General features: G+C 32.3%; 1 protein-coding gene and 1 long non-coding RNA gene across 5 annotated transcripts; one reads left to right on the forward strand and one right to left on the reverse strand.

Annotated features, from left to right (window-relative positions):
- Window positions 1-7114: 7114 nt before the first annotated feature.
- Window positions 7115-7881, forward strand: LOC106436848. The gene is made up of 2 exons (XR_001287185.3): window positions 7115-7544; window positions 7658-7881. It is a non-coding gene; the product is annotated as an uncharacterized LOC106436848 (long non-coding RNA).
- A 1983-nt stretch (window positions 7882-9864) lies between these two features.
- LOC106436849 (fidgetin-like protein 1) lies at window positions 9865-14928 on the reverse strand. Of its 4 annotated transcripts, none has more exons than XM_048742772.1 (13): window positions 14343-14928; window positions 13185-13395; window positions 13050-13085; window positions 12867-12963; window positions 12741-12783; window positions 12602-12672; window positions 12429-12493; window positions 11738-12231; window positions 10825-11610; window positions 10605-10740; window positions 10451-10519; window positions 10234-10365; window positions 9865-10158 (listed from the first exon to the last, which is right to left on the reverse strand). In XM_048742772.1, exons 1-13 carry the CDS (start codon window positions 14555-14557, stop codon window positions 10117-10119), a joined length of 2397 nt encoding a protein of 798 aa, XP_048598729.1. In that variant the 5' UTR covers window positions 14558-14928; the 3' UTR covers window positions 9865-10116. The 4 variants fall into 4 exon arrangements, with proteins under 4 accessions (XP_048598729.1, XP_048598730.1, XP_048598731.1 ...); XM_048742773.1 differs by having other exon boundaries at window positions 12602-12669; window positions 14343-14927; XM_048742774.1 differs by having other exon boundaries at window positions 12602-12660; window positions 14343-14926.
- Between the last annotated feature and the right edge of the window lie 773 nt (window positions 14929-15701).

The following is a 15701-nucleotide window of genomic DNA, read 5'->3' on the forward strand; positions in this document are numbered from 1 at the left end:
GGTGAAGAACATTTTTTTTTGGTTTTGATGTGAAAATATAATTTCACGGTTTTAGCTAGGGTTGGGGATTTTATCCGATACCTAAACCCGAATCCGAACCTGACCCGAAATACCCAAACCGGAATCCAAACCGAAGTAACAAAATACCCGAACGGGTTTTGTATTGAACAAGTTTCGATACCCGAACTCGATCAGGTATATCCGAAACCCAAAGTAATGTACAAAGTAATCCAAACATATGTACACTTTAATCCAAATCTATATTTGTCATCCAATATGTAATGATTGGTTTCTCTTAACCGATTTTGGTTTAATTAATATTATATAAAATCAATACCAAATCACTATTTTTTCTAACCTAAAAGTGTGCACATATATATATGTATCTCCTTCTAACATGTGAAAGATTAAGGCACCATCTGCATCTCTCATCTCTCATCTTCTCTCCCTACAAGATCTTCTTTCTTAAATTATTATTCTTCTCATGATCCATGAAAGGTTTCTCGGAGACATTAGTTGTTGCCGTCATCAACGATAACCACCATAAACGTCACTAACAACCAGAGCCACCTCGAACCATCTTGTCGTTCTTTATACGGAGGGGTAGTTTACATCCATGGAGCTTCCCTTGTTACTCTCAATCGTGTTACGTAACGAAAGCAGAAGAAGGAACATTTTTTTTTACAAGAATTATGTGGTTTTAAATTTTTTTTATCAGTAGTTCAATTTTTTTTTATCAATGCTTTGTTTTTTTCGTTATACCCAAAATACCCAAACCCGAACTAAAAATATCTGAACCCGATCTGTAGTGTAGAAATACTCGAACGAGTTTTATACTTCTATACTGAAATACCCGAACGGGTATCCGAATGCCCGCCCCTAATTTTAGCGGGAAAAAACTAGTTTTACGGTTTTGGCAAAAAACATAATTTTACTCTTTTGACGGGAAAACATAATTTTACTGTTTTGGCGGAAAAACATAATTTTACTGTTTTGGCGGGAAAACATAATTTTACTGTTTTGGCGGGAAAACATAATTTTACGCTTTTGGTAGAAAAAATAGTTTTACGATTTTTACGGAAAAATATAATTTTACAGATTTGACAGAAAAACGTAAGTTTTGGCTTTGACGAAAAGCATAGTTCTCGATTTTGGCGGAAAACATATTTTTTGTTTTTTGTGAAAAACATATTTTTTGGTTTGATGTGAAAACATAATTTCACGGTTTTAGCGGGAAAAGTAGTTTTATGGTTTTGGCGGAAAAACACTATTTTTTGTTTGATGTGAAAACATAATTTCACGGTTTTAGCGGGAAAATGTAGTTTTATGATTTGGCGGAAAACATGATTTTACTTTTTTGACGGAAAAACATAATTTTCAGTTTCGCGCGAAAACGTAACTTTCGGTTTTGGTGGAAAAAAATATTTTTTTTGCAGGAATATACAATTTTTCGTTTTGCCGGAAAACTGTTTTTTTTTTGTTTTGACGGGAAAACATAGTTTTATAGTTTTGCAGGAAAATATAGGCTTGTAATGTTGGAGAAAAAAATGGAATTTCAAAGTATTTGAGAGAAAATGACTATAAATTAATAATTTAAAAATAATTATAAATACTACTGGGCATCCACTGGTGTTGGATATTTTTTTGGACCATTTTCTGTTTCGGAGAAACTATTAATACCAAAAATTAAAATGATTCATCTGAACAAGCCCAATTAGGCGATACACATACCATTTGACATCTTTACTAGGAATCTTTGACTTGAGAGTCTTTCTCTATTATATGCTGAATCTGAAGCGTTGATACGGGCACAGAGTGTGCATGATATGGGTCGACAAGCTATTTCTCTTGGAGAACTATAGTATATCATAAAATATCTCTAAACTATGACCATGTTCTATATATCCAGTTAAAAGTTTAAAACTTATTTCTCCACAGAACAAAAGTTAAATATGTATTTCTCCCTAGAACTTAAAATTCAAAGCCTCTAAAATAAATCGAAAATTTTATAAACCCGATTTTAATGTAATATTAGACCTTATTGGTATCCAATTACGTATGTTTAACCCTGAGTTACTAACCTATACCCGAGAAAATAATTCTCCTCGATTCGAATCCTTCAGCCAACGACTAGCTCTAGCAGCTCTCGCTTTCGCTGAACACAGAGCCGTTCTTCTGATATAAAGAAAAATACATTTTCTTTAGGTCCCTAATGGATATATAGTTTTTAGGGCCCCTAATATTAGTAAATTATTCATGTTGTCAGAACCGAACTTAGATTTTTTTTGGCTAGAAGCCCAAAAGGAAAAAAGTGGCTGAAAATAAAATGATGCAGGTGGGAAGATCCGAACTGTGGTTTGGGTTCAATGAACTATGACTATTAAACCACTACAATAATGACACGCTTTTAGAAAAATGTGGGCGGTTATATTGATATTATTTGACGGCCGGAAGCCCATACTTCTTTCAGTTGGGCCTAAGGCCGGCTCTGCATGTTGTAGAGGTAATAATGTCTGTGAAGGTAGTCTACTTGATTTGAACCTGGTTTTTGCTTGGAGTAAATTACTTTCCTAATTAATAAATAATTTTAGATTAATTCTATTATGGTATCTACAGTTTGAATGATTTTAATATATGTTTAAAGGCTTGATTTATTTTTGCCACAAATTGTTTTCTGATTTAGATATATTTTTGTTTATTAAATGGTTGGATGTTATTTTTCTTTTGTGTCTCCGTCCACATCGTTGCAGTGGAGATCATAGATGTTGCAACAGATTTACTTGAAGAAGCTTTTCCTTGCTCTAATGGTTGAGCGGTACACAAAATCGCCAATAGAGCCAAAGCTGTCAAACTCAAAAATTCAGATAGCACAAAGGGAATAGAGTCTCGAATTTGACGTTGATTTTTGTAACTATCTCCGAAATTCTCAGGTCAAAAGAAACAGAGAGTGGTGGTTTTAAAAAAGACTACTGATATTAGTATTTGGTGAATTAATGATATTAATGGAGGTATTTGAGTCGGATGTTTGAGTTCAGTTCTTTGGATTCTAAGAAGGATGTCGTTTCTGAACCTATTTCTGAGTACTGCGTCAAACTCTAAAATGGAGGAACATCATCAAGTAGTACTTATTAATCTTATGTGTCTCGCTGGCTGCTGTTCTAAAAAGATAAATTGACCTTTCAGCTTGAGATCTGATTCATTCTGCTTCACTTGATTTAATTATTAGTTTTTATTTCTCAGATTGTTGAACGTTTTGTTGTATTTCAATTTCAGGTATGTCTTTTAAAAATGTCCCTTATCAAGAGGATAACATGAAGGAAAGAAGTATTCAGAAAAAAAATGAGTGGGTTATGGTCTGGTTAATTATGTATGGATGGTTTATTTGTTCTGGTTTAAATAATAAACCGGATTTAAATCATAAACCGCTTAAATCAAAATTTGTGGGAAATAAGTTTCAAACTTTTAATTTGTGGATATATATATATATATATATATATATAGAACGAGATCATAATTCGAGAGAAAATTTGATGCTATACAATAGTTCTCGTGGAGAAATAGCTCGTCCACCCATTTTTTAATACCTGAGAGGTGGTGTTCAGGACAAATAGTGTTGAACTACTGAAGATATTGTCTACACTTAGGCCTGGGCATTCGGGGTCCCAATCGGGTTTCGGTTTAGTCCAATCGGGTTTCGGTTTTCCGGGTTTATCAAAATCAGCCCCATTCGGGTTATATGAAAATTCGGTTCGGAACCGGTTCGGGTTATGTCGGGTTCGGGTCGGGTTTAGTAAATCTTCAAAGAACCGGTACAACCCGATATACTTTCGGGTTCGGGTCCCAATCGGTTCTTCGGTTTAAATGTACCTGATTTATATCTACTTTGTAACCAAAAAGTAATTAAAATCGGTTCTTTAGTTTTAAAATACTTGATTTCTACCTATTTTGTAACCAAAACATAAATAAAATCGGTTCAAAAAAAAAGAAAGGTACATCAAATGTGATCATTCAAAATCAAGTGAAAGGTAAACATAGTTATTGATCGAAAGAAATCCAAATAAATGAAAGCATGAAACAAAAATCAAGTTCTCATGAAATGAAAAACATTATTCAATGAAAACAAAACTCAAATCTAAAAACTTCAACCTTCAACCGCCACCTTCAACCATCAATCTTCATATAATAGATAATTATTTTAGATGTTCAATATATTTTGAATACATATTAGGAATTGAGATCATGTTTGGTACAAGTTCTTTTTGGAAATTTTGAATGTTTCGGGTTCTATCGGGTATCCATTTAGGTTCGGGTTCGGTTCGGATAATACCCATAACCCGAAATACCATAAAACAAGATCCATTCGGTTTTTATGTCGGGTTCGGATCGGTTCGGATTCATTTTTATCGGGTCGGGTTCGGTTTGGGTTTTCGGGTTCGGTTTATTTGCCCAGCCCTAGTCTACACCATATCAACAAATTAAACGATGTAAAATACTTTTACTGATTTAATTATTTGACATATCAGACAATATTTATTTATAGATGAAAAACATATTTATTTATTTTCTGACAAAATATCAGACACATTTCGAAACAATGAATTCATAGATGAAAAACTTGGCACATACGGTATATGCCTTTTTATCAGTTATGATCTATGTCGATTTTCCCCGTTGAATTACTTCACCGGTTTAAGTAGATTAGTTGTTGTTGACAAAAATATTATCTAGTCATAACCTAACATGTTTTGGAAAAAAAAAACGCAATGAATTTAATTTGAAAACGGATAACCGTAGATTTAGTGTAAAATATGTTTATATTGAAGATGAGACTTTGGAAAAGTTTGTAAACAAAACTATAATAGATTAAAATAATTAGATTTACACAAAACAACAAAATTATTGCATATTCCTGAAGCGAAGACAACTTTAAAATCACTTTATAACTCCAAAACAGTTTAAACGTTAGTTCTTAAACTAGAGACATAAAAATCATCTTCCATGTCTAAAATAAAAACAAAAACAATATACAAATGTTATTAAATTTTTGCCAAGACTAAAAAGTAGCAAAACCAGCAGTAAAAAATCTATTTAACTAGGTGTTTTCCTACGCCATATGCAGAAATTGTTTTTTTTTTTTATTATCAGACTAAATAGACTCATACTGACTCTGCAAACCAAACTGGTAGCTATGCATTCATATGAACGACGAAAGACTGTTGTTTTCTGGCATTGCGTGCTAGACTATCCGCCTGTAAATTCTCCGTTCGGGATACATGAATGATCTTTGAGCTGAGGAAACTTGTCTTCAAAATTTTTATGTCTTCCAGATAACTTTCAAACGCTGGCCATTCTTCTGGTTTCGAAACTATCTTCACCAATTGAGAACAATCCGTAGCAAACATGGCCTGAAACTAACGTAAATTTCTCATACACTCCATTGCCCATATCAGCGCTTCCATCTCCGAGTGAAGAGGTGAGAGACTTGCCCGAATATTTCTTGCTCCCATTTATCCCTCAAAACCCTCAAGAGTACTATACCAACCTTGCCCTAAATAAGGCTCATTATCTTTCAACGAACCATCTATAAAACACCAGCGTCCTGTGATTATTGGAAGGTACCTAACCTCCACTTGTTGTGATGCATGCTGCATGTTCATCACTTGTGTCTCAGCCCAAAGTGTTGATTATGTATCCTGATTTAATCGTGTATTTTCCATTATTTGTGAAGTGCCATCCATCTCTATCCACCATATGCAGAAATAAAAGTTCAAATTTAATTATACTTAAAAAAAAATTGTTACTTTTAGATTTCATTATTTTCTTATAGTTTAATTTTAAATTTTAATTTAATTACATGTAAAATTAAGATAATATAAATTTTTTATTGAACTTTAAATATAATAAAATGTAAAGGAATTTTTATGTTTTTTCATGTTTACCACTTTTTTGGAACCATTATTCATGTTTACCACCACTAAAGAGATATTTTCAAAAATATCTTCTTCATTAAGTGGCAAAACTTGTATACCATTGTTCTATATATAATAAATAATTAAATCGCCGGCTATACTATATGCGGTGAATGCATGTATCATCATGTGGAAGAGAGTTAGAGTATAGTATGTTTTCTTTAGTGTAACTATTTATATAATGTTACTATACTATTTTAGATATAGTCTCTTCTCACTCTTGTATTTCTATGCTATATCTATGAAAATGAATAATCTGTTGTGACCTTCAGTTTCGACATTTCTCTATTTCTTCATGTTCATCAATAAATAATAAACAATTTTTCATGTTCTATTTTTATTTAATTGTTGTAAATAATTACTCGTTCATTGATCATTGGTAGAACACATCAAATTACCAAACTAAATATTATGAAACAGTTATTATGTTTCTATACATACGCAAAAAATAGAATAACACTTACATCTCTACTGATATTGACAAACATATATACTTCTTGTTACTCCAATTTAATCACCTACACATGTACAATTGGTACTACTATCACCATCGAATGTTGAAAATTCATTCTATACCAGTTTCTAGTTTACAAGTTTAAGTCTATTCTATAATTCATATTTATAGAGTATAGTTTAATATTACATAATATTATGTACTAGTTTCAAATTTTGATAATTAGGTTAGGTTTTATATTTACATTTAGGGTTCATTAAATAGAGTTTAGGGTTTAGTATTTAGATGGAAGGGTGATGTTTAGGGTTTAGTATTTAGGAGTTGGATTTTGTAATAAGGTTTAGTATTTAGGAGTTGTTAGTAGATTTGGAGTCCTATGCTACTCTGACGATATGGTATAGAAAACTGGCTGAAAAAGGTTAAATGTTAGTTAGTTAATTATGTCAAAATCAATGTCATATATTTAATTCTTATTTACATTTTGGTAATTTAATTCTGACTTGGCATCTTGTGAAAAAGAGTGGTCCGCTTTATTAATATAGAATTTCATTATTGGCGGTTTTGAGAGGTTGATCCTTATATGTCTCTTTCTTAGAAGTATGTTCATATTAATTATGTTACCAATTAAATGATGAAGACTTAAATTCATAGTTTATTAAGCTTTTAGGGGGGGGGGGGGGGTAATTAACTAATTGTGACCAACAACTTCAAACTGTAATTATTAGAAATTTATAATCGGAAAATATTATCACAAGATGCTACATGTTATTTAATTGTGGAAATAATTAATACTATTTCACTAATGTTCAAATGTAATTAGGTAAGAAAATCATTCTTTTTGTATATGTTTTGACTATTATTTTCTATAAAAATAAATTGGTGGATAATTTTTTTTTCTATAATTGACAAGGAAACCATATTTTATGTTGACTACACAATCCCTATATATAATTATCCTACACAAAGAAAAATCAGAAAATCAAGAAAATACATACAAATGGCTATTACCAACAAAATGTTAATCGCATTTGTTTTTACTATCCTTTGTGTCACATCTGATATTCATTGTAATACATATGCTAGCCCTCCTACTCATTGTGCTCCATCTGCTAGCCCTTCTGGTATTAACTTACTATCTTACTCCTACTTGTTAAATATATACATTATTTATTCTCTTTATATGAATCTATATGTTGTATCAATGATTATTACTATGATATATGTGGTGAAATAGATGACGGTCAAGAAATAAAATGCTTCACATACAATCAGTGTGCATTCTGGAAGTCAGGGGAGAGACTCTGCGATGGTATGTGTAGACGTATGAATCAATTTGTATATGGCAGGTGTGCTACTAACAATAGATGTTGTTGTTATTAAGCATGCATCAAATATGAAATAATTTGATCACATGTAATGGTATTTGCTTAAAATAATAAAATAATTAATCTTCATAAATTGTTTAAAATCAATGCAAAAGATTGAGATTATAAAAGAAAATGGTAACAGTTGTAAGTCAAATTACAAACATTAATGTCACTTGTAAAAATTCATAAGTACCACAAGAGCTAACTGAGGAATCATGAACATAGATGACAGTCTAATGGTCATATTAGCTAGCTTCCCCACAACAGACTCGAAGCCTTGACATGTCCATCGCTTAATGAATAAGAAATACTAGATTTTGATCCGCGCAGGCGCGCAGGTGTATATTTTGAAAAATATGTTAATATTTGTTTTTCATGTAATTATTAGGATTTGGAAAAATGAATCCGAAGAACATAACCGATACCGATCCAAAAATATAGTACCAAACCCGAACATAAATTGATTAAATATTCTAATTATTCAAAATTTTGTTATTTAGAGAACCGAATCTGATCCGAACCGAAGTATTTGGATATCCGAATTTATCTAAAAATAGATTTATATACTTATATATATTAATTATTTTTAGATTTAACGTATATGAAACATCAAAAATGATACTTTTAAATTGGTTTAAATACTTGAAAATATATATAGATAGTCAAAAGTAAATATCTGAAATAGTTAAAGTATACTCAAATCACCAAAAATACTTAAAATAATTATTGATTCCGTATCCAAAATTTTAAATCAAGCCAATTGATATGTTAAGCTTAAGTATTATAACGTATGTTATTCAAATTTATACGTAATATATTATTTTATTTATACATTTTGAGAAATTTAAAATATATAATGATTTAAGATTTTAAAAATAATTTAAATTAGTTATCCAAACCCAAACCAAACCCGCAAAGATCCAAATCGAACTCAAACCAAAATTTAGAAACATTCTAATAAGGCTGAAATCTTTGACCCCGAAAACCCGAAATACAAACCGATCAGAACCAAACCCGTAAGGGTACCCAAAAGCCCATCCCTAGTCATTATTATATATCGTATTTTATCATCATATAATTAATCGTATTTTATATGTACCATCATATAAGTAATCATATAATTAATAGTATTTTATACATACTATCATATAAATAATTACATATATTATATTTTTTAAACTTAATATGAAATATAAAAACCATAATTTGAGTTGGTATTTCAAATTAGGCTTTGTATTATATTTTTCTTATATATATTGACAATATTTTTTGATAATGGTTATTGAAAAATAGTTTAGTAAAAATCTATTTTTGAATATATGTATATTTCTGAATCAATTTTTGATATAAATCAAATTTGAATTATTATTTTGATTTGAAATATGTATATAAAGTTTAAATTTTGTTTTATGGTTAGTTTAGAAAAAAAAAATTAGGCAATTAGATTGACCCATTTTGGTATATTTTAAAAGTGGCCTAGATAACTTTCAATTTTCTTAAAAAACATAAGCCCATTACTTTTTTTTCTTAATACTACTATCCTTGTTTTCAAATAAAAATATTTTTTTTTAAAAGATTGCAATCCATGTTTCCAAACACTCTAAATTTTTTAATAGTCCTATTCAAATCTCCAAACACTCCAATTTTGTACTTGAGTTTTAATAAGATAGATACAGGGACCTTAAGTTACCAAATATATTAATGGGCTCTTAGTTAATAGTTTAATAGGTGGATTCACACAAGTTGTGCGGGCTTTAATATATTTTCTTAGATTTATAGTTATATTTGTATAATTTATATTTCTTCATATAAAATAGCATAAAATATATTATGTTTATGTAATTATATGAAAGCTTAGATATCAAACTGATCAGTTTTATATTTCCTAGGAATAGCATATATTATGTTTACGTAACTGACTATCTCTCTCTTTTTGATTACATGTTTATCTCTCTCTTTATTACTGATTTTGTTTTTCTTTGTACATCTCCCTCATTCCCTCCCTCCCTCCCTCTAAATATCTCTTTTTATTTATCTCTTTCTCTCTCAGTATCCCCCATGACATAAATATGAATGACAGAAGAAAAAAATCACGGTTTTGAGGAAATTTCTAAAAAATATTATCTAAAAATGGAATAACCTAACAACTGAAAAAAGACTCTTTGTATTTGATTTGCCAAAGACCAAACCGATCAGTTTGATATCTTGTGCACCAAGAAACATGCATTCACAAATTTTATGGCTTTGCATTTTTTCAGAGGAAATAAGTGAGCGGTTCCTTTTTCCTTGAGCCTCCTTCTCCATACAAATCATTCCATTGCTTCAGCTAATTCATTCCAGATCCTTCCGACGCAAAACTCGCCGCCACCTGCAAAAACACAACATATCTTAGTTAGATTTTTCTTTTTGTCTTTACTTGTCAAAAAGAGATAAGATGCTAGACCTGGGTTTTAGCTTTTCTCATGTCTTCCATGTTCAAAGGTCTCAAAATAATCTCTTTCTCCTCACAAGCTTCATCTTCTTTTTCTTTTGATTCTTCCGCGCTTTTTCCTGCTTCTTCTCTCTTCTTCTTCTCCTAAAACCACCATGTCATTTTCAGAATGTGCAGATAAATTCGATTAATAAAGAGGGCAAGAGAGAGTTATTTTTACTCTTTGTACCTGATCTTTCAATCTTTCCTGTTGAATTAGCTCTCTAACCGGTCTATATGCAGCTGTAATGCATAAGTTCTGTTGCAAAAATGTTTAACAAACAGTTAGTTTCAATGATTTTACTCAGAGAGTTTTGATTTCTGGTTAGAGAGATGACAAAAACCTTGAGATCACTTCCACTGTAACCTTCTGTCATCTGTCCAAGCTCATTGAAGTCAAGATCATCTGTCTTCTCTTTGGACAACAATGTTCTCAAGATCTTCTCTCTGCTCTCAGTAGAAGGAAGTCCAACCATTATTCTGTTATTTTCCAACACAAAAATAAAAATAAGCCACAACTGTATAGTCACTAAGAATTGTATTTTACCAAAGTTGTTATAGTACCTTCTCTCAAACCTCCTTATGATAGCTTCATCAAGATCAAAGGGTCTATTTGTTGCTGCAAGAACCAAAATCCTTTCACCAGGTTTCGTCATAAGCCCATCCCAATGCGTCATAAACTCATTCTTGATCTTCCTCATTGCTTCATGCTCTCCAACTCTTGTTCTTTGCCCCAACATACTATCCACTTCATCCACAAATATAATCGTTGGAGACACTTTGGCTGCTAAAGTAAACAAAGCTCTCACGTTCTTCTCGTCTTCTCCAAACCATTTTGAAGTGATTGTAGACATGGAGACATTGATGAAACTTGCTCCAGCTTCATTTGCAATGGCCTTTGCTAACATTGTTTTGCCAGTACCAGGCGGTCCAAACAGAAGGATTCCTCTACATGGCTTAAGAAGACCGCCTTTGAAGAGATCAGGTCTTCTAAGTGGAAGCATTACAAGCTCTTGAAGCGAATCTTTTGTTTCGTCTAATGAACCAATGTCTGCAAACGTCACACCGATCTCATCTGCTGGTATGACCTCTGGTCTTATACGCTTCTCAAACTCATTGTCAGGAACAACCTCAGGTGCTTTTGGAGGCAACGGATTGTCATTCTTGTTTGAAGGAAGCGATTTTTCCAGCTCATTTTTGTTTTCAGGAGAATATGATTCAGGTTTTGACTCGCTCTTTGAACATACCTCTCCTCCTTTTCTCTTAGAGTCAGTGTTTGTGTCTAGCTTTAAGGAGTCTTCAGATGATCTGCTTCCACCTTCTTGGAATATACTCAGTCCATGAGACAAGCTGGGGGAAGATCAAGAATCAGTTAGTTAGTAGCTAAGAATAAATAAACCGATTCTAAAACTTATCGTTTGGCTATTTCTCATAGTTTATAATAGCATAATTAATGAGTATCAAAAAAATAATTTACCTTTTAGAAGATATAACAAGCTTTCCATTTCTGTATTCAGGTTCTTTGGTGTGTATCAAATGATAAGATATTGCAGAAACCACAATCTGCTCAATGTGGTTGCTCAAACACATTGTATCAGCATGGCATATCGAAGCTAAGTCATCGCATTGGATATCATTAGCAGCAAGAACCTCTGCGATGTGGTTCTTGTTGTCTCGGAACTGAATCATCTTCATGTCATCTTCTAAACGATTCTTCCAGCTCACGAGCTGAGATTCATCCTCAGGTGGTCTGATTTCGATGTTGTAAGGAAACAGAGCGGTGACCCCTTCACTTACTTCTTGACAATCATCTTCAGGTTCTAATACCATTGAGCCAAGAATCAAGACAGGACCAGAGATCTTGTTCAAGAGAATCTGGAACAACTTGTAGAATCTTTCTGACTCAAGAAGCTTCTCAACGTCCCTGAGGTATATGATTAGAGGATTTGTTTTCGATACAAAGACCACTACCTGCCGAGAAAGAAGATAATTGTGAAAAATGCGTTGAAAATGAGTTAAGAGATTTAATTTAATATTCAAATTGACGGTATTTATAAAAATGGTTATCTTTCAAAAGTAAATTTGAAACGTAGTATCAAATTTGTGGTAAAATTGAAAATTTTCCTTGAAATTACTTAAAATGTTTGTGAAAAGGTTTGTTTATTTACCTTGTAAAGTGATTGCAAGAAAAGTTTCTCGTCTAAGCATAGATTTGTGCTGCGTTTGCTGGAAGCTAGAGAAGCCATAATAAAGACAGATATGTAGCAAAGAGACATCAGAACGTGGAGTTGAATAAAAATTTTATATATTCAGAAGATATAATAAAGTTCTATGTCCAAACCTGTAACAGAATTCGAAGTAGAAATAGCATTTCTCTTGTGTCTTGGAGGAAGACTTGAGCTATCCAAACTACTGCGTTTAGTGAGATCTCAAAGACTAAAAAGAAGAGATAAAACTAATGCAAGGAAGCAGAGACCAACCTTGATTTAAGAACATTTCCACTGGTGTCTCGACGCAATGCTCCTAAATATTTTACAAGGACTCTTACTCCTTAACTCATGTTTTCAGTAATACAATAAAATTAGTTAGTGTTTGTTTCTTTTTACCTCTTGGTTCAACTTCGAATTGAGAGAGCATAGAGAAGGAACCCATCAAACTCGACATCTTGTCTAATGTTAACTCAGAAATAGACCTCTTGTGAAGCTATAAACCAATACAGAGAAAAATAAACAGAGTCATTACTCTGCAATCATCAGTAATTACTCAGAGAGGACTTTGAAGTAACTTACAGGTTTTCTCTTTGTGCATCCGTATTTACTTTGTATCTGTTTCCAAAGAATAGGATAGGGAAAGCTTATGAGCTATTTTTTTTTACTTGTGGGGAAACACTTGAAAAAGCTACATGCATTGATTGATTAATATACCTTAATGGAGAAATCAGTTATATCTAACAACAATAGCTTTGATTCACAGTAATGAGACAAAGCTTTTGCAAGCATTTGCTGATAGAACTCCGCAGGACCTGAAAGTAGAATTGCTTTACTTGCAGGTGCAAGATTCCGAGTGTGCTTTGAGATTTCTAACTCTTTTAGATGAACGTAAGCTGCACTTGTCAACAACACCCGAGTTCTCTCGCTGTCATGAAACAATAAAACAATCTTGAATGAGTTATACTTCCCTTCATGATTCATCTTATTAGGTATTACCAAGAACATGAAAATAGACTTTCATGTCTACCAAATGCATGATTCAGAACTAAAATGTTCATGTTTTTATTTTCAGTTTAGAATGTATTCAAACTCATTGCAGTTCTAGAAACTATGCAAGAACTTGCTATATTATTACAGACAAGATTCAATAGTACGGAGAAGTTAATCCAAAACAAGTTAGAATAAACGTTATTAACAAAACTAAATTAGTAGAATCACATGTAAGAATCTTTCTATTTCTCTGGCTGTCTCTATCTGTCTTCATTTGCCAAATCATCCACATGCTTGTTGTGCAACTGACCTACCCCACTTTCCATCATTTTTTTCTCTCCCTTTCTCAATATTTTCTTGGAAAAAAAAAAGAAAAAGCAAACTTTAAATTCACAGAATTTCCCATATCTGTCATTCTTTGAACCTAGATACCCAGAGATTCAAACATCCTTTCACCAACAATAAAGAGATGCTAAATCAAAATGTCCACAAAACTAGAAAAAGGGAATTCACCAATAAGGATCCCAAGTAAATATTTTTAATTTTTTTAAAGAAAAATTTATTCAGTGTGATAAAGAAAATCCTTAAATTAAAAATCGAGCTTTTACCAAAGATTGAATTTTTTTTTTCTATAACCAAATATTTAATATTTTTGACAGCTGGAAGATGTAAATTACAAACAACTTGCCAAGTTGGCATCTTTCAAGCACACTCTTATCTAAAAATACATAGATCTGAAAATCCCTAAAGAGCATTGGATCTTTGATCGAGCTCAAGGTTAGCTCTTTTAAATTATAGTGACAAGAAACATTTTAAAAAGAAATATAATCAAAAATTCAAAATCTAAAGAGCACAACAAACAGAAAAAGAGAGCTTTGGTACCTTAAGAAATACGGAAACTCATCGAAAGTGACAGTACTCTCTCTCCCATCAACAATCTGTCTCACCAACTCTTGCTCCATCTGTTCTCCGGTGAGTCCGTCCTCGACCGAACCCGACCCGTTTGCCCATCTACCCAAACTCTGACCCGATGCCAACCCTATCCCTAAACCAACACCAACACCTAAAGCTGACAATAATACGCTCTTCTGCTCCATTTTTCTAAATCGTTGTTGCTAAATCGCACGATCTAGGAGGGTTTCAAAGAGTGGATCTTTTGTCTCAAGAAGGAAGAGTTTTTTTCTTTGGGTCTGGGGTAATAAAAAAAGAGTTTAGGTGAACGATGGAGAGGAAGAAGATGGGTTTGACGGGTGTGGGGGAAGATGGATCTCTATTTATAGCGACGTTTGGGTTAGTGTTACATGGACGTTAACCCTTTCCCGGGAAAAAGCAAATTCAGATGCAAACATTTTTCATAAATATTTATTAAAATGTATTAATGTAATAACCAGACATATTACCTTTTATTTAGTTAATTTATCTGTCAGTGGAACTAAAAATTACAATAAAATAATATTTACCCGATATTTCTGTAATCTATTTTCATGTCTTTTTCTTGAACTCAACTTTTTTTCTCTTTCAAAATTCTCCTTTTTGGTCGGTTTTCCATTCTCTTCAAAAGTAAATAAAGTTATACTAGTTTGGTAGAGTTTAACCACACAACCTGCTACTCCTGGTTATTTATTTATGAGTAAAATTCTTAGTTTATTTTGTAATTGAATATATACTATATGGACATTGGTATCATATAGATATGTGGTCCAAGCATGAGAAAAATGTGGACATACTTCTGTGGTGAACTAAAGTGATGCATGTGAGAAGTTTTTAGTACCGAACGTGTTTTCGTAAATAAAGAGAAAATTACGCAAACATGACCAAAGTAGACAAGAAGCCTTTGAACCAAGATACTCTAATCGAATCTAATTTTTTTTTTTGATAAATCTTATCGGCTATCTTGTCGGTTCCGGAAGGAACACACTTAGTGTTACAGAGTAGACTACCTGAAAGTGTACTACACTGTCTGATCCAAGTTTGTATACTTTTCGACTATTGTCGGGAGGTGAACCAATCGTCTGTTACGATCCACCATGTAAATCACTTGGGTGAATCCCAAGTTTAAATGACCAAATAACAATAATTTAGTTTCCAAGAGCAATTAAATCCAGAACTGATGGATACACATCAAATCCTAAAAGATTATCACTAGGCTACACCACTCGTTCTATACGCCAATAGTTTCTAAGTTAATCACACAAATTGGTTGATGCTAGCTAGCCTTCTCAAATACACTATATTTTGTTC

The sequence above is a fragment of the Brassica napus genome, chromosome A10 (genome assembly GCF_020379485.1).
Source record: "Brassica napus cultivar Da-Ae chromosome A10, Da-Ae, whole genome shotgun sequence".
Taxonomy (NCBI): domain Eukaryota; kingdom Viridiplantae; phylum Streptophyta; class Magnoliopsida; order Brassicales; family Brassicaceae; genus Brassica; species Brassica napus.